Source organism: Aythya fuligula, chromosome 17 (assembly GCF_009819795.1).
Source record: "Aythya fuligula isolate bAytFul2 chromosome 17, bAytFul2.pri, whole genome shotgun sequence".
Lineage (NCBI taxonomy): Eukaryota > Metazoa > Chordata > Aves > Anseriformes > Anatidae > Aythya > Aythya fuligula.
The window spans coordinates 11,006,636-11,031,588 of NC_045575.1; the positions used below are offsets into that span (position 1 = coordinate 11,006,636).

Below are 24,953 nucleotides of genomic sequence, written 5' to 3' on the forward strand. Positions count from 1 at the left end.
AAAGAATCAAAAATCCATTCTATTGAATCTGCCTGGATGGGCAGAAGGAGAAAAGTGAAAACCACTGCCATGAAAACCACCGTCTCCAGAGACTTGTGAAACTCTGGAGGTCGAACTCAAACAATAAGCTGTTCTCGCTTGCCCTCAGAGTAACGACCCCAACATAATAACAAGCAGCAGTTCTTCATTAGCCCAAATAAGAATGAAGTGCAACTCAGACAAAAAAATCCTGGGAAAATCACTATCGGTGGCAACTTCAGCCACTGTGGACCTGTACCTGAGGAGTCTTAAGGCCTACCGGACTGCATATGGTCCAGAGACCTTTTTCTGCCATGTTTAGTGACAAAGCTCCTGTAAATTTCTGCTATACTTGATTGGAAACTTCAGCAGAGAAGTGGAAAGCAGACCATCTGCAGAGATGTCAAGTAATTCCTGCTGTCAGACCAGAAGTACCAAACTTCACAACTGTATGCTGTTTATGAGGACAAAAAAGTTTCTTATTACTCAAAGCTCTGTCATTTCAGCACATCAAAAGGGAACTTTCAGAACAAAGCACACCTGAAATTAAGTATCTGCTAAAAAGCATACACATTTCAAGCCTGTCTAGATTACTAGCTAGGTATAAGCGGAAATCAGACAACAGAAGGAAGGCAGCGTTAGCCTTCTACACACTGATCTTATAAAATATTTAAGCAGAACATGTGACCATTGGTAATATGCACCTTGACTGAACAACAGGCAGCACAAAACCAATGATTTTTCCCCAAAATCTCTAGTATATGTGTATCTATGGGGGATAGAGAAAAAGTAGATTTAAGAAGTAAATCAAAGCATACACACAAGGAGATGTTACAAGTTTTTATGGTACAGCTCCTGAGACACAGACACAGGTAGGCTAACAGATTCTGAATCCTTTCATTGTTTGAGGAAACAGACACAGGAGAGATGATGCTGCTGAGAACAAAGCTCTCTTACTCACCCCTCCAGCCAGGAACTTCAGCAGTGTGGTTTGTCCAGCATCAGTGCAGAAGCCAAACAAGTCTGTGCTTTAATAATTGATTAAGATCCCACCCTAGCCAAGGCAGTCAGTCAGCTGTACAAGAGTACAAACACACTAAAATGCAGTATTTTTAATTCACCTGCATATAATTCAAACAAAACATTTATTTTTTCAAATGGAAGTAGAACACAAGCAAGAAGTCCATGTAACAGAACTGCATGGCTGATCCATCAGCTCTATGTGCAAAACCAGGGAGGTTTGTTCCCTTATATTTAGGGATGTTCAAGTCTTATCGGAAAATAGCCATAAAATAAAACAACACTAAGCCTTTTGGTTAGTCTCCCCCCTTCTGGCTCCTGCTGAACAATCTCGTTTTGTGTTCAAGTGAGGAAATCTATGTGAGGAGCAATGCAGACTCACTAGGATGGGTAACACACAAAAGCTTACTTCAACTTCAATAAGATAGGAACAATAATGATACAAAACCACTTCCCATGTTAAAACAATACAAATCCTATTTAGGCTTAGATGGAAAAAATGAACACTTAATTAAAAATTAAGAGTGCACCACATGATGCCCTTTACCTGTCATTTCCTATTTAGTCTACCTACATTACCACCAATCAATCTGGAAGAGATGAACACTGGATATGATTTTAAAAAGCTAACGCCTTAAGGAGACTTCAATTACTGTCTTTTAGACAGAAATATTCTTGCACTGATGCAGTATGCCTGATCATTATACTTATAATGCATGGTTTCAATGATGGAGTTGATGTTACACAAAAATTTGCAAGATAATAAGAATCAGTTCTCCAAAATGATAACTACGACGTTATACACTGGCAGAATACTGTGCCAACAAAAGCAGCTACGAAGACACAGAAGATAAGCCATATAAAAAAAATAACTAGAAACAAATTCTACACTGGAGACTTCCACTTTTTAGGCATTTAGACCTGTAACTCCAACCCTACCCTTTCAAAGCAGAAGTGGCAGTCACAGTCTGGATTGCAGTGAAACTTTCAATGGTCCTTGGTGAGCAGAGTTACCTGCAGTTGTCCTCATCTGCAGGTTAAAAACAGATCTAAAACCACAAGTTCATGTTCTGGAGCACAAATTTTCCACTGTACTTGCAATTATTGTACGTGTTGAGGCTCTGCCATTTTTGAGTGTTTCTTAAGCTGACACGCATTTCATACAAAGCAGTCAACACCTGTAAGAATGGTAATTAATTTCTGGGAAAAACCCAACGTGGGACAACCATAGAACTTATCTGGGAAATATATCTTGGAGATATAAAATACTTCCATGAAACATTGCTGAGTATCTCTTCTCTTAATAACTACCTAAAGATGGAGTTGCACAGCTCTGCTGTTACTGCTGGATTTAGAAATAACTGGATTTTAATTAAACCCAGAAGAGGAATGAAAAATTGATGTTGCACCAGCACAAGTTTCTGCTTATTTTTTCTTCTTTCCCTAATAAAGGTGGTGCAGTGATGCCATTTCTACAGCCATGAATAAAACAATCACATTTCTGTTACCAGAGTTCTACAGGACACCCCTGTCTCTAAGGCAAGGCGCGAACACTCCAATGAAAGCATCACTAACAGTTCAGCTGGCATCCACAGCACCGAGGGAGAGACAGACAGAGGAAAAAAGGAGCAGCTTCAGGTCATTAAGCTGAAATCCCCAGAGGTGACCAACATCTTATTTAGGGAAAGATTCATTCAAATTTTATAAACCTAGTGAGTGAATAAGTTAACTAGAAAGGATGTTGATATCAAAAGGGAAATTAATGATGACCTGAATTTAAAACACAGCAATTGCCCACATTACAGACATACTGACTCACAAACCATCCCTGCACTGTAAGAGATTCATAAGAGAAGGTTGCATTCTGGGACATGTCAATTAAAATTAAGAATGAAATAACTCTGTGCAACGGTGCTGAATGGCATTTTCTTTCAAGAGACAAGTTCAAATTGAGATTTCAGCTCTGCAATCAGATTTTCCTTCTTAACTCTTTCATTTCCAATGCAAGGGATCAGCTTGTGACAGTCTTCTCTTCCACTTCAAATTCTCAACTAAATTCAAAGAGAGATTAGAAGGACCCGTTATCTGCCTGAAGCCCAGACCGCGATAGCGCTTCTACCAGAATTGGTAAGATGGGAGCTCTGCCCGAAAGGCACAGCAGCTCTAAATTACCATGAGTGCTGTTAGCAGGATTCAATCTAGAGTTGCAGGGACCAGTTTTTTTTTAAAAAAAAAAAAGAGAGAGAAAGAAAGAAAATCCAAAAGTGCATTTAACAGTCTGCTGTTACAACCAGTCAACCTGAGCGAAAAATTTATGAGGAATTTGTTCTCACCATTTGCCAGTGTCAATATTTAGGCTATTTTGTCCAACAAAGAAGTCAGTTCCATCACCACACACCATCTCCACACGCTGGCTGCAGCCCACTGCCAACCACACTTCCCAGCACAGTTCACGAGGAGATCACCAACTGCACTCTTTCATGGTGAAACCCCAAGCCCCCGTGGGTCTGCGGGCATTCAGTGCTGCATTCCCACTACTGCTGTGGTAAATACATGTACAACGCATCAGAACTGCAAAATAGCATTTCTGCTGAGTACACACTGCATGAAGTGCCAGAGCTACCTTGGTATTTTTCCTCAGGAGAATATGAAGTGGAGTTTTAAGGAGTAAAAGTACCTTTTCCCAACTGCTTAGCCACCCAGCAGTATAGTCTTTGGGATCCACTGCAAAAACTTAAAAATGTAAATAAATGGGTTTAAGTGGCATGTTTCCATCATTAACTTAAGATTTTAAAGACTTCTTATAAAAGCAGTTACCTACATTTTAATACCCAGAAGAAAGCTAATTCTCTGCCCCTTTAAAAGAAAACTGTGGATTTCAAAAAATAAAATAGAACACTTCAGGGAATTTTAAGTACAGGAAGGAGGGATAAGGGCATGGGGGAAGAACCCATCAGTCTTCGTAAATATTTTTGCAACTCCAATTGCCAAAACAGTATCCGCATAATGCACCTCCGCCAAGTTTCTTTGAAAACAAGAAAATTCAAGGAGCAACAATTCACAAAACACACCCACACATTTGCAGTGTATTTATACAAGCACACATAGCACTTCAGCTGCTGCGGACACTCTTCCTTCAGTATTTTGTTGTACATGGCAGATGTTGATTCTGCCAGGGTCTCTTCTGGAAAGCCTCTGGAATGCAGCCAGCCCTGGAACAGGCATTACGGAATATTTGCTATACCTCTTGGTAGAAGCAGCGAAGGAAGAAAATCACGTTTTATCTGAGCATTAAAAACTTGTGCTATTAAGCTGAATTTTTAAAGTGTCAGCTTAGTGAAAGGAAATAAAATAAACAGATCCCACGTAACAAAAACACAAAGATGATTTGGAGATCCAAAAACCAAGCAGCAGAAAAAAAACACTATATATGCACCAAAACCAGCAGCCAGATCTTCAGAAGTGTTCAGCGGATTGCTGCAACCCTCCTGTACGCCAGCTTGTTTGAAATCTGCTCCTCATTTTTGGTTGCCTGTACAGCAACAGTTTTCAAAGATTCGGTCCTCAAACAAATAGTATAAAAGAGTATATTTCAAATCCAACATGTTAAAAAGGGTGATGACATTTTCAATAACTGAACAGCATTCTCCTTCTCTTTTCATTCTCACAGAGTTAATGGAAAATACTTCCTGTGGATTAAAATATCGAAGCTACAACTGCAAGTACAAAGATTTTTCTGTTGCTATTACACAAATAACAAATTAGCACTTCTTTGCACCTCTTTCTACTGTTGTAGCTAAGGGAGAAGAACAGTGTCAGCTTCATATTTACTGAACACTATTGAAGGAAGCCCTTTTTGCTATCTTCTACATCTAAAATGACTGATGGCGGCTGGTTTTGATGTAATTACAAATGTCTCTTCCCTCCGGAAATAACCTGCTAAAAAGAATATCATACGTTAGAAGCAAAACATTACCCTTAAAAATCGCCAAAGGTATGCACTACTGCATAGCCCTGGTATTCCTGTGCCACTAGCTGGTGGCATGACTGTCACTGATGGCTGAAATGCTGAATAGGAAAAAGAAGAGAGATGGGATGTGATAAGATCACATCATAAAAAACAAGATAAATGTGTCGCCGCAACTAAGACACATTCTAACCTCAGGTAGTACAACACCATGTCATGATCGGAAGAGAAAGAATGACCCAGATAAGATGAAATTGCTAAGGACAAATATGAAATGTTCCTCATCATGCATACATTTACATAATTTCACTGCCATTTACATATGCTAATGTGAGCAACACAGTTTTTCAGAAATCTTGTAAACATTTCTTAGTCCATTCCTTTTGGGCAAAGGGCAGAATGAAGCTCCAGAAAGTACAATGAGCTTATTAAAACCACGACCAAAGAAGGAATAAAAAAAAAAAAAAAGAAAAGAAGATGGGAGCTGCAGCACTAGGTTCTGACACTGCTGACACTGTGTTATTACTAGGACACGATCACCGTGCAGAAGTGAATTAATGCCCTAACTATCAGACTTCAGAAAGACTCCATACATTTTGTTCGATACCTAGCAACCTGCCTGCCGGCGTGAGAAAGCAAGGACAAGGTTTCACAGAATCACAGAATTTCTAGGTTGGAAGAGACTTCAAGATCATCGAGTCCAACCTCTGACCTAACGCTAGCAGTCCCCACTAAACCATATCCCTAAGCTCTACATCTAAACGTCTTTTAAAGACCTCCAGGGATGGTGACTCCACCACTTCCCTGGGCAGCCTGTTCCAGTGCCTCACAACCCTTTCGGTAAAGAAGTTCTTCCTAACATCCAACCTAAAACTCCCCTGGCGCAACTTAAGCCCATTCCCCCTCGTCCTGTCACCAGGCACGTGGGAGAACAGACCAACCCCCACCTTGCTACAGCCTCCTTTAAGGTATCTGTTTCCACCTAACAGATTCACTAAAATTTCATCCACAACCCTCTGTGTACTTAACCTCACCCAACCACCCAGTCTTCCTTGGAACCAATCCCATAGCCCAAGCTTGCTGCTTCCCTTCCTCCAGAGCACAACTCTGCTTCCCCTCCTATTTCCAAACAGCCACGCTGCTTCTCGGGGCGGGCACTGCTTCACCTGTAACAGCACGCTACAAATGGCACTGGTTTTGAAGACCTAATCATGTAAAAAAGACATTATGTACATCTCGAATTGTTAAGTTTGGGGAATGTTTGAAGTACTGCCATCACCGTGCCCCAGGGAGGTGGGAGGGCTGCCACGTTGTGCTGCTCGGGAACAGGACGGTCAGCTGCGGCTTCACGAGGGACTTCCAGCTGCTCCCTTTCCTCACCCAAAGAAGAACACCCAACAGAGGGAAACACCTCACCCCTGAAGTCCAATCACCTCTCTCAGGAGCATTCAAGAATTGCAGGAATGCTCATAAAATATGAATGCAATTTCTCCTCAAATACTGATGATAAGCCTGTATTTATCTAGTAGCAATAAAAAGAAAAGCAACTAGACAGTAAATTATTTGTTTTTAAATTAGGTGCTGCAAAAGATTACCAAGACAACAGAAAACAACTAAGGCATGAGAATGCACAAGCCAAGCAGCACTTCAGGCAAGTAACAAAACGATACCGCTTTTGAAGTTACAAGCACAGAAACAACCATTTGCTTTTCATTAAGGGCAACTGTTAATATTATTAGTTGCTCTTAAAAAAGAGAAGGTCTGCCAACAATCCAACAGTTCAAGGGGACATCGGATGGACAGATGCTGTGAAAGCAGTGAGAGTTATATTTTACAGTCTTAAGCAGCATCAACATGTACTTTATAAATAAAAACACCGCTATTTACAAAGTCACTCTTTCACAACATCTAGCATTTAGGTTGAAATCTTTTACAACCCAGGAAAAGAGTATTTATAACCATTGCCTCATTAGAGCGTCATAAAAATGATTTATAAAGAGCTGCACTCTTAAGAGAGTGAAAACCTTATCTAGGATCCATCAGAGACTTGAAATGGCAAAGACATCACCAAAAGAGCCCAACAGGGCAACGCTGGCATCCCAAAGCATATTGCCAAGCTCTTCCAGATGAGCTGATAACCGGTGTAATTGATGTTAGTAACATAAAACATCTGCTGAATTCAATTTAAATGACAACACATTTCTCCTAATTTAAAGTACACCAACAATGGGAGGATTATCCTGGTCAACATTGCTTCCATTAAGATAAAGGTTTAGGAAGGACAACACATTAACACAAATTAACTAACCACATACTTGGGAGAGCACCAGCAGGGCTTTATGAAGAACCATAGCACCTGCCCTACAGAATTTATGCCAACAGAAAACAGTGGGCGCATGAAAGGGGGACTTCTGGCCACCACTTCCATTTAAAAAGCTAGGGTCTGTTGTGCTGGTGATTAACAAGGATTCAGGGAGGTGTTCACAGAAAAATGCAGCCACCTGCATAATCTGTTTTACAAATAAGTCATTTTGTCCATTAACAACCGTTTGTTTTGCATTACTGTAATGCAGTACTGTGCAGTCTTATATATTGCTTTTAGTCTTATATACTGGTTTTCTTATCCAACCTTTCTCCGTGTCTACTTGGACTTTAACTCCATCTCATTCGAGCTTGGAAAGCTCAAGTTTTTGCATAATGTGCTGGTACAAACACTGGTTTATTTCTTGGTTAAATGCATCACAAAACAAACCAGCTAAGGTCCACATGCTGCTGTGCCTGGAAGCCAAAAGGGCTTTTATTCCCTGAACATTGAATTCCCTTGAGAATCATTTCAAAGAGAAATGCAAATAGCTTCAGATGCAAAACTTGCTCAAATAATTTGAAAGAGTTTACAATTCAAACAGCAGAATAATCCTGATCAACCATGGAACTGTTTACATCTCAGGTCTCTACCATCCACAAACAAATTGTGCTGCATATCCTATCAGCTCCTTAATGAATGGCAAGTTTGTAAGTTGAAAAGTCTTCTGCATGTTCAGGATGATTCTGATCACTGCTACACTGCATACATCCAGATTAATGCTACTTAAATATATACTGCTGCAGCCACAACTCCCCAAGCAAAGACGTTATCTACAATACAAAATTAAGCCCTCACATTCTGGTTTCATTTCAGGCTTTCAGGAACATCTTTCTCTGAACATTACAATAGTTTGGCTGTGAAAGTTTTACTAAAAATAAGAGTTCAGAGCTGTGCCAGGAGATTTAGCTTGCAGAGGCAGAAATTCCCAAGCTCAAACATTCTCCACATTTACTTAGAACAGTTTTCACTTTATTTTTTGAATGCCAAAGAGAAGAGTTGTGATGTGAAGGATAGATGCGTGGGATTAGCCAAAAGGGAAAACTCAGGCATTTCAATTTCCTGCTGTAAGCAGGTGTGGGCTTGACTCATCAAAGAGGCAGAGAACACCACTGGAAGTAATGAATTTTCACATTACTGCAGTATATAGGGAGCACCGAGTCCATGGAAACACCACCCCTTAGTAAGGCAGACGAGATCTTGCTTGCACATTTGTAGATATAAAAAATTACGATTCCCCAGAGAAAGCAAAACTTTAGGCTCTGTGTGCTCACCAAGCCTCTCTCGGGTACTGTTACATCGGTTCACTGTTTAGGCATGCAGACAAGTGAACGAAAGAAAAACAAAGCTGGGTAGCAACCTAATGAAATACATGAGGCACAAAGGACGCTGTGAAATTTAAAACTATCGAAATTTGAGTCTCAGTTTTCCTTTAATCAGTCATTTGTAATACCCTCTCTAATCTCAAGATTTAACTCAGGGACTCCATTCACTCTTGAACCCTTTCTCTTGCTATTTATTCCGGTTGGGACACAGGGTAGAACCATCATTTCCCCTCATCCTTAAAAGGGGAAACAAAAAACAGGGAGACCTACAAGCAAAATCCTATGTTCCATTCTTCACTAGAAATAAAACCTTTGAACATAAACTAAACATCACCTCTTACTATCCTAACCTTATTACTGCTAAAGCTACGCCAATGCTAATTTCCTTCTCTTATGTTCTGCAGCATAAACAAGTCTGTGCATTGCTATGACAAATACTGAAGCCTAATATAAAATAACGAGGAAGACTCCTGTTAATAAAAATATCTTGGAAAGCAGAGTTAAAAAGAAGCAAGTTCCCATAAAAATTACTTAAACCATCCACTATCAACCCTCACATGCAACCCTAACTTCTGCCACTTTCCTCCAAGTCACCACTGCACACTGCTGAGCTTTGCTGGGCAACATCAGTCACACAAAGGACGCCTCTGGAACAACAGCAATTTTCAAGACCATGAAGAACAAGCTGTTTTTAACGCTCCCCTCTGTCCTTGGGAAAATCTGACCAAACCAAACATATGCAGAACTCCCAGGCCAAGTCACGTGAGATATGAAACAACATCAAGATAATATTTAATCAGAAGGAGCAGTTACATGAGATCCAATGTGCATGCTTTTGCCCTTTTCTTTCTCCCTCCCAATCTACTTAATACTCTGCCACCCACTGGCATTAAAGACAATTCTTCTTTTCCTAAAGCGTGTATGGCTCATTTCAGATTTAAAGCTGGACCAGTTCACTGGCCTGACCCACAGAACGGCCCTGAAAACATCTGTGCTTGCAGGACTCCGGGCAACCTGCTGTGTAGCTTGGGAAGCCAGCAGCAGTGAAGGCCAGGGCCTTCATAACCCAGTGAAGGTAAAACTCCTGTCCCCCCAGCCATACCCACAAATGTTTCAGGCAAAGAGAAAGAACAACTGGCAGAGGTTGTGAAATTTTAGTTTCCCTAGTAAAATCCAAATTATCTTAACAATTTTACTTCCGCCTCTCAGAGCAGTATCCCGGGGGGTAGGAGGAGGGCAGAGCGCTGCCCTGAATTAGCACAGGCTACTCAGAAGGTCTGCAGGAGGAAGACACAGTAAGAGAAGTGTGTTATGATACACATACTACATCTTTATGGCTTACTTCATACAAAACAGGAGTTTAGAAGAAGTTTCCCTGCATATAGTTGCACAGTTTTATATCACAGAAGAAACTACCTTAGAATAACAGAGGAACAGCTGCAGCAGTGGACAGACACGTGGAGAACACACCAGGATCCGTATTCAGAGAAATACGACATTTAACATCCAGCTACAGACACACCTTATACATGACACAGCCACATTCATCCAGTGGCCCTGACCCCACTCCCGCTGAAGCCAGTATTAAAACCCCGGGAGGCAGAACCAAACCCCTCAGATTGTGTTTGAGAACAGCCTTGTCAGAAACACCCAGCCCATCAGTTTCATTTAACTCCAAGCATTTTCTTTCCCATTTCATCTACAATAATGGATATTTCTAAGTTATGAAAGACATTCAGTGTATGTGCCTTTAAAAAAAAATAAAAAATAAAACTTGTATTTTTAGCAACTGCAGGGCTACTTAAGCAAAAAATGGAGCTCTCCCAGTGCTGCCCGTGCACCAGCTCACCTCATGGCCTTTGGGACAGGTGGCTTAGGAAACACGATCACTGGAATGCTTGCTCGAGACACCTGTTGCTGTTACGAAGCTGCATTCACACAGACAGATACAAAAATTGGACATTACAAACCTTTGTGTCCCAACAGCTCCAAGAGCACACAACAGCACTTTCATAAGAAAAGAGCTCATGTCACAGCATGCTCAGAATGAGAGCACCTCGGTGCTCCCAGCCCACGCTGTGTTGTGCTGCAGTCATGGAAAAGGACCTGGCTGGGCAACGCCTGCGTTACGAGGCAAAGGCACATCCATGCACCAGAGCCCCCAGCCATCCTGCCAGCAAGTGCCTGAGGAGTTGCAGCACCCCCCCTCTGGCAGGGAACGCCTGCCTCTGCCTCAAGGCTGGCAGAAAGCAGCGCGTGCCTGCACTCAGTTGCTCCAGCACATCGAGTGCCTCTGCAACTGAGTCACGGCAACACGTCCCTCTGCTCAGCTCTGCTGCACAACTGCTGGCACAGGCTTTACTTCGGGGAGCGGGGAGGAGTCAGCGTCAGCCTGCTGCATCCCTTCACTCCCAGGTACCAGAGCACAGCAGAGCTGTTTCAGGCCTACCCTCACCCTGGGCAGCCCGTTCTATGCGAGTCCACGTGTGAATCCACACAGCATCCATGCTAAGTAAGCTCCCTTCTCACTTGGTTTTTCCAGTACGATTTGCCCAGCTGTTTGGAAAGTGATGATGCCTTCACATGCTGCACCTCTGAGAACATTTCTTCCAGAAGATTTCCATCACTGGTACAGGCTCTGTCAGGTATGTCACTAATGCATTATGCAATTTTTCATCCTGCCAGATCTAAGATCTCGTACTTGCTCACATCAGTATCATCCTCTAGCACAATGCTTCAGAGACAAGGTGCTGAGGAGGGGCAGCACAGTGCATGAATTAGTAATGCTCACAAAGCATATTTTCTGAAGCAGAAATCACAATCGAACTGAACTGAATAGTTTTTGGCAAAAATCACTATGAGACTCCTCTCTTCACAACTTCAGGGCCCTGAGGCAAGCCAGTAGTTAAAGTTCCAGATCAAAGCTGTATGTCATATAGTGGACCAAAATATCTTGAACAGTCCCAGACTTCGAGATCCTTCAAAGTTTCATGAACTCTGTAGTTCATTCAGGCCGCTGAAGAATTCACACTGCAGATATTAAGGACAGATCCTTGGTCAGCTCATCAGTAGAAGAGGAAAGAGCCATGGGATAACACCAAGAAGGAGACACCAACCTTTACTCTCTTGGCCACAACGGTATTTTTTCAGCACGTATTTCTTCTACCGGTCTTCTGAGATAGCTGCTCTTGTAGCCCAGAACTTTAGGAAGTCTAACTATTCTCAGGAGAAGTCAAAAGGATAGTTAGAAGTTACTGGTTCTTTTTAAATATGCTTCAATAACTGTCTTTTCTCAGATTTTAATGCAAGGAGTCTCTGAAGGTGTTGGGTCTTCTGTTAATGTGGCAGAAATCCCTTCCAGTATCTCCCTCAGTTTTTGTCTATACTGGCTGTGTAGATTTGTCATTCACCTCAGTCATTTATCCATTTGGCTTAGTTTTACTTAATTGTGATCATTAAAGCTAAAAGATTACTTTCTAAAGGCTCTGTAACTGCACAATAAATTTCTCTGACAACACAGTTTAAAACTACTGCCTTTCATTACGCAAAGCCTTCTCTAATATGCTACTGCAGCTTCAACCTGATAAGTTATACTGCAGAAAAACCTCAGAACGAATCCAGAACCATCAGAAAAGACAAAATAACACATCTGTTTGATCTTCTGCTATGACAGGCAGCAGGAAAAATAAAACCATGAGATTTTTTCTTGTTTTGTTTTGATATGGAAGAATTTACAAATTAACTGAAATGCATGACCTGAAGTGATTAACGGTAATCTTCCACTCACTCAAGCTTTTCCTCCTATCCAAACCAAAAAGCCAGGAGACAAGAACACAGCTCTACTGCACATGCCAAATGCATTACGCTTTTTTTTTTTTTTTTAACACAGTTAGCATTCTGCTCTGTGCCTCATTTCTTCTTCTTTTATTGAGGGAAAAAAAATCCAAGAAATCTGCTAATTATTTATGTATGCAAAATCAACAAGCCTTTGCATGCAATTTGACAGGTACAGTAACTTCAGGCCAGGCAGTATGACCAGGCCCCCACACACCGATAAATCCCCTCCTCCTTAAGAAGCCCACAGGTGGCACAACACACAGACAGGCACCCAAACCACCCCAGCGCTCGGTAACCTCCAGCAGCAGGGCAGCGGCTACAGGGACCAGCTACAGACAAAGGAATGACCACACAGGGGCCCAGCTGAAAGGGCTACTTTCCCCTCCAGAGAAACCAATATCCTCCTCGCATTGAGAAATGGCTCAGCCTCCTGTTACCGAGATGGCCAAGTTGCACACACCACAATTAAAGCAAACAAGCACCTCCGGCAATCCCAGCGTGCTGAACTTACACGGATCCATGGATGTACTATCACAGCATTTTACTTTCTTCTCCCAAAACACACAGTTTTAAATTAAAAAGGTGGAGAAGAAAAAGAACATTTAAGGAAAGCTACAGCACCTCAGCCAAGTTTGAGGAGCAGCTGTCCCCTGCTGCCCCCCTGCACTTTCCAGGGCTCCCCCGGCTCACCGGTGGGCGCAGGGGTTCCCCAGGTGAGCCCCGCTACATCCCGGGAGCCTCCCTGATCTCTGCTTATTTACATCTAGCCTGCAACAGCTTCACTCTGCAATGCCCAATGACACTCCAAGGTAAGGAATAATATTTGAAATCTTTTCCCACAGAGCTCTAAGTCTGTTATAGTTAACGAGGTGACAGCAAGGAGAGCTTTCTGTTTAAGGTAACATTTTGAGTCAGAAACTGAAGTTATTTCCCTCCTATGTTCAACAAGAAAATCAGAGAGAAAGCACCGGCATGCTGTATGGGAAAGGCAAACACTTAGCAGAAGCACAACTGCAAAGCCGTTTTTAAAAAAAAACACCGTTTGTAGCTATGCCCTGTCAAAGAGTTCTCCAGATGCACTGAGCAGGACGAGAAGGTCACAGCAAACAATAGCTGCCTTTTTCGCGTTTCATCAGTTCGCCCACCGGAGACAAAAGCGGGATCTCTGCGGAACGCCCCGGCACAAAAGGCGGCGCAGGTCCCCTCCTGGTCCCCTCCTGGTCCCAGCTCCGAGCCCGAGCCGCCCTCCCTGCGCCCTCCCCGCTCACCTGTTGGAGCTCCGCCGGCATGGAGCCGAGGGGCCGGCCGCCCAGCCCGGCACCGCGCGCCTCCCGCCGGCCCCCCGCGGCCACAGCCTCCCGCTCCGGAGCCTCCTCCCTGCGCGGAGCTCCCCCTGCGAGCCGAGCCGGGGTAGAAGACGACAGGAGCGGAGCGGAGCCCCCCGGCCCTCCCGGCGGGGCCGCGGCCCCTCACACGGCGCTCCCCAGGGCGGGACCCGGCAGCCGGGGCCCGGCCACGCCCGTGGGGAGCGGGCAGAGCTCGGCGGCGCCTGAGGGGAGCGGGGCGGCCTCGCTCCGTGCCCGCTGCCGCCGGGCGGGCGAGAAGGGCGGCGGCGGCCCCCGGAGCTTGCCCAACCCCGCCGGGGGCTCCGTCCTGCCGCGGTCCGGAGACAAAAGAGGGAAAATGAAATGTCACCCGGCCGGGCCCGGGAGAGGAGAGGAGAGGAGGGGAGGGGAAGGGGACCCCTCACGTGGCGCCGCGAGGAAGGGGAGGGCGGGCGGCGGCTCGGGCACTTGGGGCACTTGTGGGAGCTCGGGGCCAGCCCCGCTGCAGCAGCGGCGCGGAAGGACGGGCTGCGGGCACAGCCTCCTCCCTTCCAGAGCTTACCCAGCCACGGGGAGGTTACGGCTCAAACTCCAGCCGCCTTATTTATGTATTTTTTAAGTCGTTCACCTGCCTTCAGACCTGTCCCACCTTCACTGCAAGAGGGCCCTGGTAAATTACTGGTTAGCGAAACGGGGAGGTGGTGGTAAGGGTAGGACGGCAAGGGGGGCAGCAGGGTGTAAAGCAGCCCTGACCCAACCTGCGGGCTTTTTCTTGCTCTAAGCCTTGCCGCAGGTCAGGGAGCAGCACTGCTCGCCCTGACCAGGCATGGGGCAGTGGCTGCCTCCCCTCTCCCTCCTTCATGCTCCGTGCCAGCAGCGAGCCCCAGCAAGGAGTAAATCCAAGCCTCTAACAGCTGGTGGCTGAACAGTGGTAATTAGGGACTGAAAGCTACTGGAATCAAATTAGAGCCTGTCCCTGGAAAGCAGGGATGGTCAGAGACAGTCAGACCAGACAAAAATAAAAAAAGGAAGGTAGATCACAATCAAATTTTCTGTAATTTTCAGAATAGGCGCCTTTGCACAAAAGGGTCTTGGCATCCAGCTTCAGGTTCCCTGAAACACGCGCCCTGGGTCAACGCAATTACTGTGTCCTTAATATCAATCCCACAGAAAAAAATAATACATGCAAAGGGGGGCATTCAAGACAGGCAGGAATGTGTCAGACCTTTTTAACCCTAATTTCAGCTTTCCTACCCCTGCCAATGTCAGAGTTCTAGCTGAGTGTTAGAGCTAGGGCTCTGTATTTTAGGGACAGAGGAAAGGGCAGGACTGTGTTACCCAACTCTGATCCTAATTTGTTTAAAAATAAACGTTGTAAAGGTTGACAAAACCTACAAGGTTTAGCTGAATAAAGTATTTGCTCCAGTGGAGGGTAAAAAACATGCTCTATCTAAAGTGGAATAATTTAGAGGCAACCGGTAGCGGCCCTTAATGAAATACTTAAAAGTCAAAGCAAAGTGAATGGAATGCAGTTTTGTATGAGGCTGCTGTACTTGTCCAGCACTCCCCCCCCTTCTCCTTGCCCAGCTTTTCTTCGGTTAACTAACTAACATAGCTCAACTTTTGTTGAGGCCATGCTGGCATGGAAAAGTACCATTCAATTTAGGCATGCACATGGACATGTGCCAGACCTTTATACGCTGTCAAAGAAAAAAACATTATAAAGTCTATATCCATAGGGCACTGGAGTAGCTACTCTTGAATGCAAAATGATGAAACTGAAAACCTTCCTGGATGGACTTGCCAATTGTTACTCACATGAGAAGTCTCTCACGTTGTAAACCCACAGGTGTTTTTGCAAGCCATGCAAGATTAGCATTGTTGAATTTTAGGGTCCCACCTTCTGGATTCAGGTTGTTATTTAAAATGATCATTTTCCTCTCAAAAATATAATAGATGCTCATAGGCCTTCTGGCTATAAAGTAAGTTTTGAAAATGTTCAGACTGAAAGCCAAAGATTTTTTTTCCCTATTAAAAAAAAAAAAGGTACATTTCAAGTCCCCTTATTTCTTAGCCACTTGCAATATTTTAGAGCTCATGTTGAACGCTAGGGTTTGGCAATGCTGAAGTAAAAGAACTAATTATCTAAATAAGAGTTATGGATTAGATCCCTAAGGTTATACTGAACTTCCAAATTCTGGCAACAAACGCTCTATCCATTAGTATCAGACTGCTGACTACATCCTAAACTCTTTTTTTTTCCCCACCACCATATTTTTTTTAGCTGAACTTCAATTTCATAATTTGTCACATTTTTCCCAGCTGCAACAGTAGGGTGAAAACCATCTTTTTGCTCTCTGAAAAATTAACAATTGATAAGTAGGAAGGAATTTAATTCTCTGGCTGAGATCCTGTGCCAGTCCATCTTCCAAGTTCTCTCTTTTATTTTCTTCCATTACCCTTAAAAATTTTCTATCAGTAGTGCTGCACTATAGATTGATCTGCTCTCAGCGGCAGTAAAAACGAAATGGTTTACAGCTCTGCCTGGAAACATAACATATGGCTTCAGTGATATGTAACTTCCATAAAGCCAACAGAGCAAGGAGTCACAAGATGAATCAAGAGTCCCAGATAACCATATAGGCAAAGGCCCAATGATCACCCATTGCAATTCCCACTATTAGCTGGCCTGTATTCATATAGGTACCTTCCATGCCAAGGATATTTTTATTGTTCTATGAATTTCATGTAGCAAATGAACAAGGTAATGAGAGTGCTAAAGAAGAGTACATCACGATGTGTCACTGTGCCTGCCATACTGTAATGGTTTTAATAGGGGCAGATGAAAACAGAAAATTATATCCCAAACATAAATCTTGAAATCATCTTCTGTTAGCATTTCCATCATTTTTAAATGTTTTACAAATTACATTAACCTTTTCAGGGCATCTGTACTTGGTCCAAAATTGTTGCATTACCCTAGTAGGATACTGCAAGGTTAGAAACAGAGATCAAGCCAGATAGCCTTAATCAGGGAGGAGGTTGTGTATAAATGGAGCGGTTTATGTCATTCTTATTTAAGAACTTAGTAATAAAGAGGAGTCCTAGAGGATCACAAAGCTGAAGACCAGTATGACAAAGAGGAAGCAGCCACATTCTGTAGAGGGAGACTTAAGGCACTTCAGTAAGTTCAGAGGATTTTCATTTGTATACAAACAGCTTCCATCATGCTACATCTAATATCAGTCAACTCCATTTCATCCAAGTTGTCATATGACAGGATGAGAACAAGGACAGTCTGGTGACAGCACTGCTTACATTAGAAATAAAGGACAAAGGAAGCTACATGTCACTGCATATAGGGCGCAGCTGAATGAATGACCTATGTTTCTTTCCAGCAGCTTTGTTTAGATAAGAATCAACCACATTTTACAGGCTTAGAACTAGAAAAAAATAATCACTTCCTGTTTTATGAAAAAAAAAATTAAGATATCTTTACATTTATAACAGAATGACAATGGCAAGGAAAACAAATCAAATTTAAGGCTGGTACTGTGGCCTTAATTTCATAATGTAGTTACTGGAAAGGAATACCAAGACACTGAAATGTATGAAAGACAGATTCAGGATTAAGTATTTTTCATTCCTTACTTTTTGTTGTTGTTGTTATTATCCCCCTTCCCACCGACCCCCCCTTCTACCCCTGGATTTTCTAGATGATTTGTGCCATATTTCAAGCTGAATATTACCATTACCTGCTCAGAAGATGTAAGATCAACTTACGGCATTTTCTCATTCAGAGGGGAAAAGGTGCGCTTTGTCGTTACTGGATTGATAAATGTCTGTACAGTCAACCCTTTTTATGATAGTTTTTGACTTAATTATGATCTTTCTCAAACCAAAACCTGAAGATTTGTTTGTTGTTGTTTTTTGTTTTCTTTTTTTTCTGAAGAGAGAATTAAGATGTCAAATACAAAGAAACCTTATTCCAAAGGAAGCTTCTTGTATTTGAAATATATGTAAAATAAGATTGTAAGAAGAAAGAAGAGCTAATTGAGATGGGTTAGAACCAAGGAGAGTATAGTTCTTCTCAATCCTTCATGACAGAATTCTAAAAATGCCACTCTGCCAGCAGCTGAAGATACATTTTAGCTTAAGTCCCTAAACTGAACTCAGACAGTAACCTTAAAAATATCCTTTTCAGATAGTAATTTGGTAGCTTAAAAAGGGAAGCAGCTTTTATACATATATATGTATATATAAAGCATAAATTCTAACATTCACTTAAATCAAAGGCTATAATTGTAGCTGGCACTCAGCCTCAGGCAGCCTGTGGCCATCTTTGGCCATTCTGTTCTCAGTCACACTGATGACTTCAGTGAATTACTCCACAGTTGGGACAAAGCGAACAAGAGCATAATTTGAACCATCAACAGGATGGGCCTAAACTAGCAAAAGGCTCAGCAATTTATCAATGTCATCATAATCCAACATTCATTCTTGTACTCTTTCAGCATTAATTCACAGAGCTTATAGATACCGGAGACAGCAGAAATGGAATTGTAGAGAATTCGGGGTTTTAAAAGCCTCGTCAGGTCCAAAGCTCAAGGGGCTCAGGGGAAGAAGAAGAAATCACCAGTTTGCTTGCAAGTTGCTTTTAAAGTTTCTCCAAAACATTCTTACTGCTACATGTGGAGCAGCAACGGCAGCAGCTTATGAAGACCGGCTGACTACAGCGCGATGTCTTGTAGGGATAAAGGTCTGCCTTGCTCATATGTGTAGGATCAAGGCCTGTGTTAGTAACAAAATCTTTTCATAAAATTGAGAGAGTTCAAAAGGGTTTTGTGAGGATTTAAAACCTTTTTTTTTTTTTCCTAGCTGAACTACTACAGTAGTATGTTTGGGAAATGAAATGTAGAAGAAATAAAAATCTTAAGAAGCCAGCACAATTAATCATGTTCTGCTGTCTGAGCTGAGAAATAAACCAGCAGCAGAACATGAAAAATAAATCACAACTTAGAAGGTAAGATGCTTTTCATGTTAATTAGCAAGAAGCAAATGTGTTAAATGTGACTAGAAAGTTGTATTTCTAAAAAATCCTGTCAAGCCTGATATTACTCTTTAATGTTTTAATGTTTACATTTGAATATTCCTGCCTTTTAAAGACATATTTAATAATTACCTGACGTTATACTGACTGAGCTTGCAACAGTCAGACACATCGTGCAAAGAACAACTGAGATGCCCCTTTACCTACAAAGGTGCACAAGGCAAGCTGAATTTTTTTTTAGTGTTTCTGTTGTATGTACTACTAGAAAAAAACATAGTCCTGTTGGTAGAGCAATGGAAAATTAAGGAAAATTATTATGAAACTGAATTTGTCATTCAAATTAAATGATTTTGATTTAAACCTTGCAAAATTCCAGGCCCAAAAGGTGTGGAAAATTATTCTCACTTGCACACTTCTTGGCAAACAAAGCAAGAAAATCTCTGCCTTTCAGTTGCTTCCAAAACCTCATTCAATAAAAATTCACACAAAACAAAAGAAGGTGAGGCTTTCCAAGTCAAGTGAAACTGCAAAAATATTTCTGAGATGATTAGGGAAAATGTGGTCATTGCTTTGCACTATTGTAATCATTAGCATAAGGCAGTTGCTCTCCTGCTGACAGACATTAGATGGCACTTTGGAATTTTGCAGTTCCCATACAAAGTTTCAGAGCACACACTTCAGAGAGGTAGTGTGAGATGTGAAGGTGGGCTACTGTTGATTATAGAGAGAAGAAAGAGGTGTTTTGCAAAGGCATGCATCTTTCAGCTAACACATTTTCAACCACACATGTAAAACTATAAAATAATATGAAATTGATTTTTGAAAAAAAATCATTCTGTTGGAAATAATCAAATAATTCCTTCCTCACCAGACAGACGATGAGTTTCTCAGTTGCTTGGTTCCCTGTTTTAATTTTCAAATGATTCCTTTGGGATCTACTTTTTAAATTAGCTTTACAGACAAAGTTTTAAACAAACGCTTCTCAGATAATGCATCAGCTTTTGAGTGGATTCTGCTGCATGCCAACAGAGCTGAGTCTCAAATAACTCTAATAAGTGGGGTTTAGGTGTTCCCTTATCAAATCCCTTCGGGAAGGAACATCACAGGTTCTGATGGATTTGGTCAAATCTTCTTAGCTGTAGCTGAAATTTATGCTAATATTCCCATTCACTTTTATATCCATGTTTTTGCCATCTAAGGCCTTACACATGAAGACTGAAGAGCAATCATAAGGGAGAAGCTATAATGAGAAAAAGAAGAACCAGAAATTATAAATTCTCACAGAAATACTACTTGATTCCATCTTTCCGAGGCTTCCAACTGATATACACCATGACGAAGGCTGCATAACCCCTTTTCTTTTGTAGCCTTGTCCCATCACATTCCTCCTGCAATACTGGAAGCAGGTTCTATGACTTCTCTTGGAATTTGGCTAATCCCAGAAGAAAGGCAAACAGCAGGAGCTTCTTGAGCTCACAGGAGCGCAGTAGTTTTACTGTCACTTTGGAAGCTCTTTCTTTAGAACACCTGCACTAATTCCAAGAGAGCTAGTGCTCTGGCTGAATTCCTGTAAGATGCAGGCTGGCTTAGCAACATTGTCGTAAGCGACCAGCAGTACTTTGCCTCTGAGAAGCAGCATCTGATGCTCCCAGTTTCTGCTGTTGCTGAGCTATCAACAATAGATCCTGACTCTCACTGTAAACCTGGAGCTGCTGCTTTCACAGAGACGGGACAACGTCCATATAATAATAACAAAACCAAACAAAACAAAACAAAACAAAAAAAAAAAAAAGGAGACAAAAGCTCTGACCTCCAAGCTAAACTTGATGATATTGTTCCCAGCACAGCAGAATCTGGGTTAGAACCATGCCTCATGCATGGCAAGAACCATGCTCCCCTGGAAGGCAGCTGAGTAAAGGCACCTGGTTCCTAACTGTGCTGGGATTCACAGGTACAGCGATTCCCCCTCAACTCACACTGAATTCTGACCCAAGAACTCAAAGACTCATTCTCCCATGGGAATCATATTCCCAAGTCCCCACCCCCTGCATCCTTTGAATAGTTGCACACAGGCAGAACCTGAAACCTGACCCTGGTCATTCCTAGAAGTTCAGTAAGACTACTCATACGTACTGAATTTACAGGATCAGGCTAACGGCATAGCTAGTGCATGCATAACTGCACAGTGATCTGCAGGCCGAAAGAAAACAGGAGCTGAATTACAGAGCTAGGGGAGCAAAGAGATGGGGCACCAGCAGCTGGCTGGGGAACAGTCGTGGCACATCTCTGACACCGAGGTCTGTCCCATCCATACCACACCCCCAAATCAGAACTTACATTTCAATGGTCTCAGATGGATTTATAAAAGAATTAGGACTATCCCTAGAAAGTCTTTCACATTTGCGATCTGCTCAGTACCAGCACAAGTGGAATGTGCACAGGTTAACTACTGACGATTTTTTTCCAGGTATTTGGCATCGTATCGGGAAAATAGCAGGGAGCTGTCATGAACCTACAGCCTTGTTGCCTGTACCTGACCTTACCTGTAAGGCAAGCAATGCATGTCATCTTCCATGCTGTCAGTCCCTTAACATGAGCACAAATACATTATATAACCAAGGAAAAAATGCTCTACAGCCAAGAGGCACTACAAACCAAGTAATTAAATAGAAGTTTAAGCAGAGATGAAACTGCATTCTGTATGCGGGGGAGGGGGGGGGGGAAGCTGAGCACTCAGTGCAGCTCATATCCCATTTTTCTTTCTTCTCTGCATATATTCCAACATACGTACAATACTAATGCACCCATGTTCTTACTGTCAAAGCACTGGAAATAGTCTTTATGTTCTAACAGTCCACACTATGTCAGTGTGGAGCAAAGAATCTCAAATAAATCTAATAAAATATAGACAGAAGAGTTATTGTTGCCCAAACTGTAACTTAGAATGGTTAACTTGACGATATTTTCTTAGAAATGCAACTTGAGCTAATCTTGTATTTTCCTTTACTCTCACCATGTGTTCTGGTGTGCTTTAGAGTTCACCTTTTACTGGAAACTCACCCTCAATTCACAAACTGTCATTTTTGGCAGAAGTCACAGGTACCTCAGATTAGCATACAGATTGAAGAATACTGGTGCTTAGTTATGGCTAAGAAATAACTCTAAAAATAATATAAATATATAAATAAAGGAAAAAGTGTTTGACAGTTTTAAAAGAGATGCTATTTTTCTGGAAAGTAAGTTGAAATATAAAGGATCCAAATCTTAACTGTGAAAATATTCTGCAGCTTTGTTCCTTAACTTGATTTTCCTTGAACAGCTATAAACACATTTGCAAAGTGAAGAAAGCCTAATTTTGTATTATTTTTAACTTGGTGGATTATTGGCATTTCAAGATGTCCTTCTGGGGTATTATTTATTGGAAGGATGTCTGTGGGTTTTTCTCCTCACAAGGGTGTTAAGAGAAAAAAAAAAAAAAAAAAACAGTATGCAATTTCTTTCAAGTTTGCTCATTCCCACTCTTTCCCCACTGCCTGCCTTCCTTTCACCTCTGTTTTGTTAATACCTTGGCTAACACAAAGTTAAGGAGCATCTGCACCAAAACTATGCATCAATTCATGAAGAATCATGGTCATAGATATACCATACACATATATATGTATGGGAGAAACATATGGAAAAGCATTTGTCAGTGATAGAGTCAGGACACTAATTAAACAAGATAGATAATTTTTAGCCTGTGTTTATTACCATACCTCAAAATGAACACATAATCTAGGCAGCAATAAAAGAGACTGATTCAAAAACCTTAACACTTGAATTATTTAAATTGTTTTCTCCTGGTCTGTATTTAAACAGTATTTTATTGTGTGTTTCCTTAGTTCAGAAAGAACAGCTTTTGCATCATTCTAACTTCACCACTTGGAGGACGCCCATCTCTAAAGGGCACAAGCCACTAACACGACTTACACAAGATGCATTTGTAATGGTGTATCTGACTTCACCAGGCATCATACTAGTTATGTTATTTCGGTTTAAAGAACAGCAGCTAAAACAAACTGAACAAAACAAAAAAATAATCTGTACTGACATGGTCAAGTTAGTACCAGAAAACTGCAGAGCAGCCTTTGGTGAATTCTGAATAAGCTTTTATAGATGTCATACCCACAAGCCCTATTTTGGACAAATCTGTCTCAGTCACATCTAAGGGACCAAATAATTGTGCACACTATTACAAAGTACAAACAAGCTCAGATCTGCCTCCAACACCATATTCATGCCCTATTAACTACTGCAATTGCACAGTCACACCCAGGGCTGGCTGGCTTTACAAGTGACAAATGAGAAGCTTGTATAATAATGTACATTACTAGGCCTAATAGCTAGAGAAATATGAGATATTAAGCTATACTCACCAGTATCACATCATGCTGATTCAGCTTGGTCTGCTTATTAGATGTTTCAGCCCATACAACACACACACACAACCACTAAGAATCTCAGCAAGCCCTGATTCTTATGCGGTGTGAAAAAGCACATCAGATTGACAGGATGAAACCTATGAAGCTGCTGGCCTGAGTCAGAAATTTATCAGTGAAGCTGGCTGGATTGATGTTTGAAGTCAAAACATGATCCAAAGCTTGTATTTCACTCTTGGAAACAACATAAGCTCCTTAAACACTCCTCTTAGGGAAAGAAAATGGTCACTGATTTAAAATTTCCTAAACTGATTCAACTTGGAGTTACTGTCCACGGTCTCTTGACACGTGCTGTTGACTGACAGACCCTCTAAGAATGCATATCAAAAACCTACAGCCATCGTTCAGCCGCTATTGACTCCTCAGCAGCCTTTGCCACTTCTGGGGCACCACTGTAATGCAGCTTTCTTCCAGCGGGCTCGACTGGTAAGTGTAAAAGTTACTCCATAAAGTACAGCAGAGTTCTGTGGAACTTGCAACAAGACTATCAGCTTAACACCAGTAAGTTTAAAAAAAATATATAATTCTAAAAAAAATGTACACCAAGGTGATTTTATGCTGACATTTTTTTGTTTTAATAACTAGCTTTGTAATAAACATGTTAAAATATATATTATAGTAATACATGCACACAGAGAACCTCAATTTTGGGTGTAATCTATTCAAGTACCTACTGAAGTACCTACTAAGACAAATATACCCTGTTATCTTAAAAAAAAGGGGGGGGGGAATAACAGTCAAATGAATACATTTTAAAATTATTGGATAATTTTGTCAGTGCAAAGACTTGTCAGATGAACTTATAGTAGTTCTTACAGGCATAAGGGTCAGTTTGAAAAGACTCTGCACCACATTGCAAGGGTCTGATTTCTGTTGTTAATACCATGTAAGATCTGGTAACACCCATAGGTTTCCCACCTACAGGAAGGAGGATAACAACTACTTTTATTTATTTATCTATTTTTTAAACAGTGATTGGGAACACCTCTCAGATCATGATATATCACTTCAAGATCACTGAAAGCAGAAATTTATTGTATTTGTTGGCAAAACAGGTTTATTGGATGCTGTACTTTATTTTGGTTATGAAACATTAATAGGAATGGAAATTGTCAATGTGTACCAATGGGGAAACAGTCTTTGAATGCAAACATTTTTGTTCAGCTCCCCAGCTGACCAGATTTGACAGAGCTTCTCTACAACGCGTGGAGCCATGCCAATTTAAACCAACTCAGGATATAGCCTTGTGTTTAATAAGTGTCATGTGTCTGATGTTTTAATAAAAGAAAAGACAATATTCTTTATTATTAAAAAGTTACGCTCAGAATAACTATCCAGTGATAATATTGCAGCTTTGAGCATTCAGCCTCCTATAGCACATACCCTACCCATGCACTTTCATATCTTCTCCCTGCCCAACTCTAGTTCCCACTGTGAAGAGCAGCAGAAGGCTGATTTGAAAAGAAGTGAAACAGAACCAGGCAGATTAAACTAAATCCCTCACACATGAAGAGTATTAAGATTTATCAAGCTCATAAAAAACATCATCAACCAGAGACTTGAGTATGTAG

The 24,953-nt window shown here is 41.7% G+C and overlaps 1 protein-coding gene across 12 annotated transcripts in view; it reads right to left on the reverse strand.

The window, feature by feature from the left end:
• Positions 1-24,953, reverse strand: part of ARVCF (ARVCF delta catenin family member) — a 272,311-nt gene that overhangs the window by 134,835 nt on the left and 112,523 nt on the right. The window contains exon 1 of one of the 12 annotated variants that reach the window (XM_032199314.1): positions 13,798-14,136. The exons of 9 other annotated variants lie outside the window; for them this stretch is intronic. In XM_032199314.1, coding sequence (XP_032055205.1) covers positions 13,798-13,818 — 21 coding nt within the window. In that variant the 5' untranslated portion in view covers positions 13,819-14,136. Of the gene's footprint in view, positions 1-11,221; positions 11,312-13,797; positions 14,137-24,953 lie in introns of those variants that run through there. 2 more of the 12 variants (XM_032199318.1, XM_032199313.1) reach the window with 2 other exon arrangements.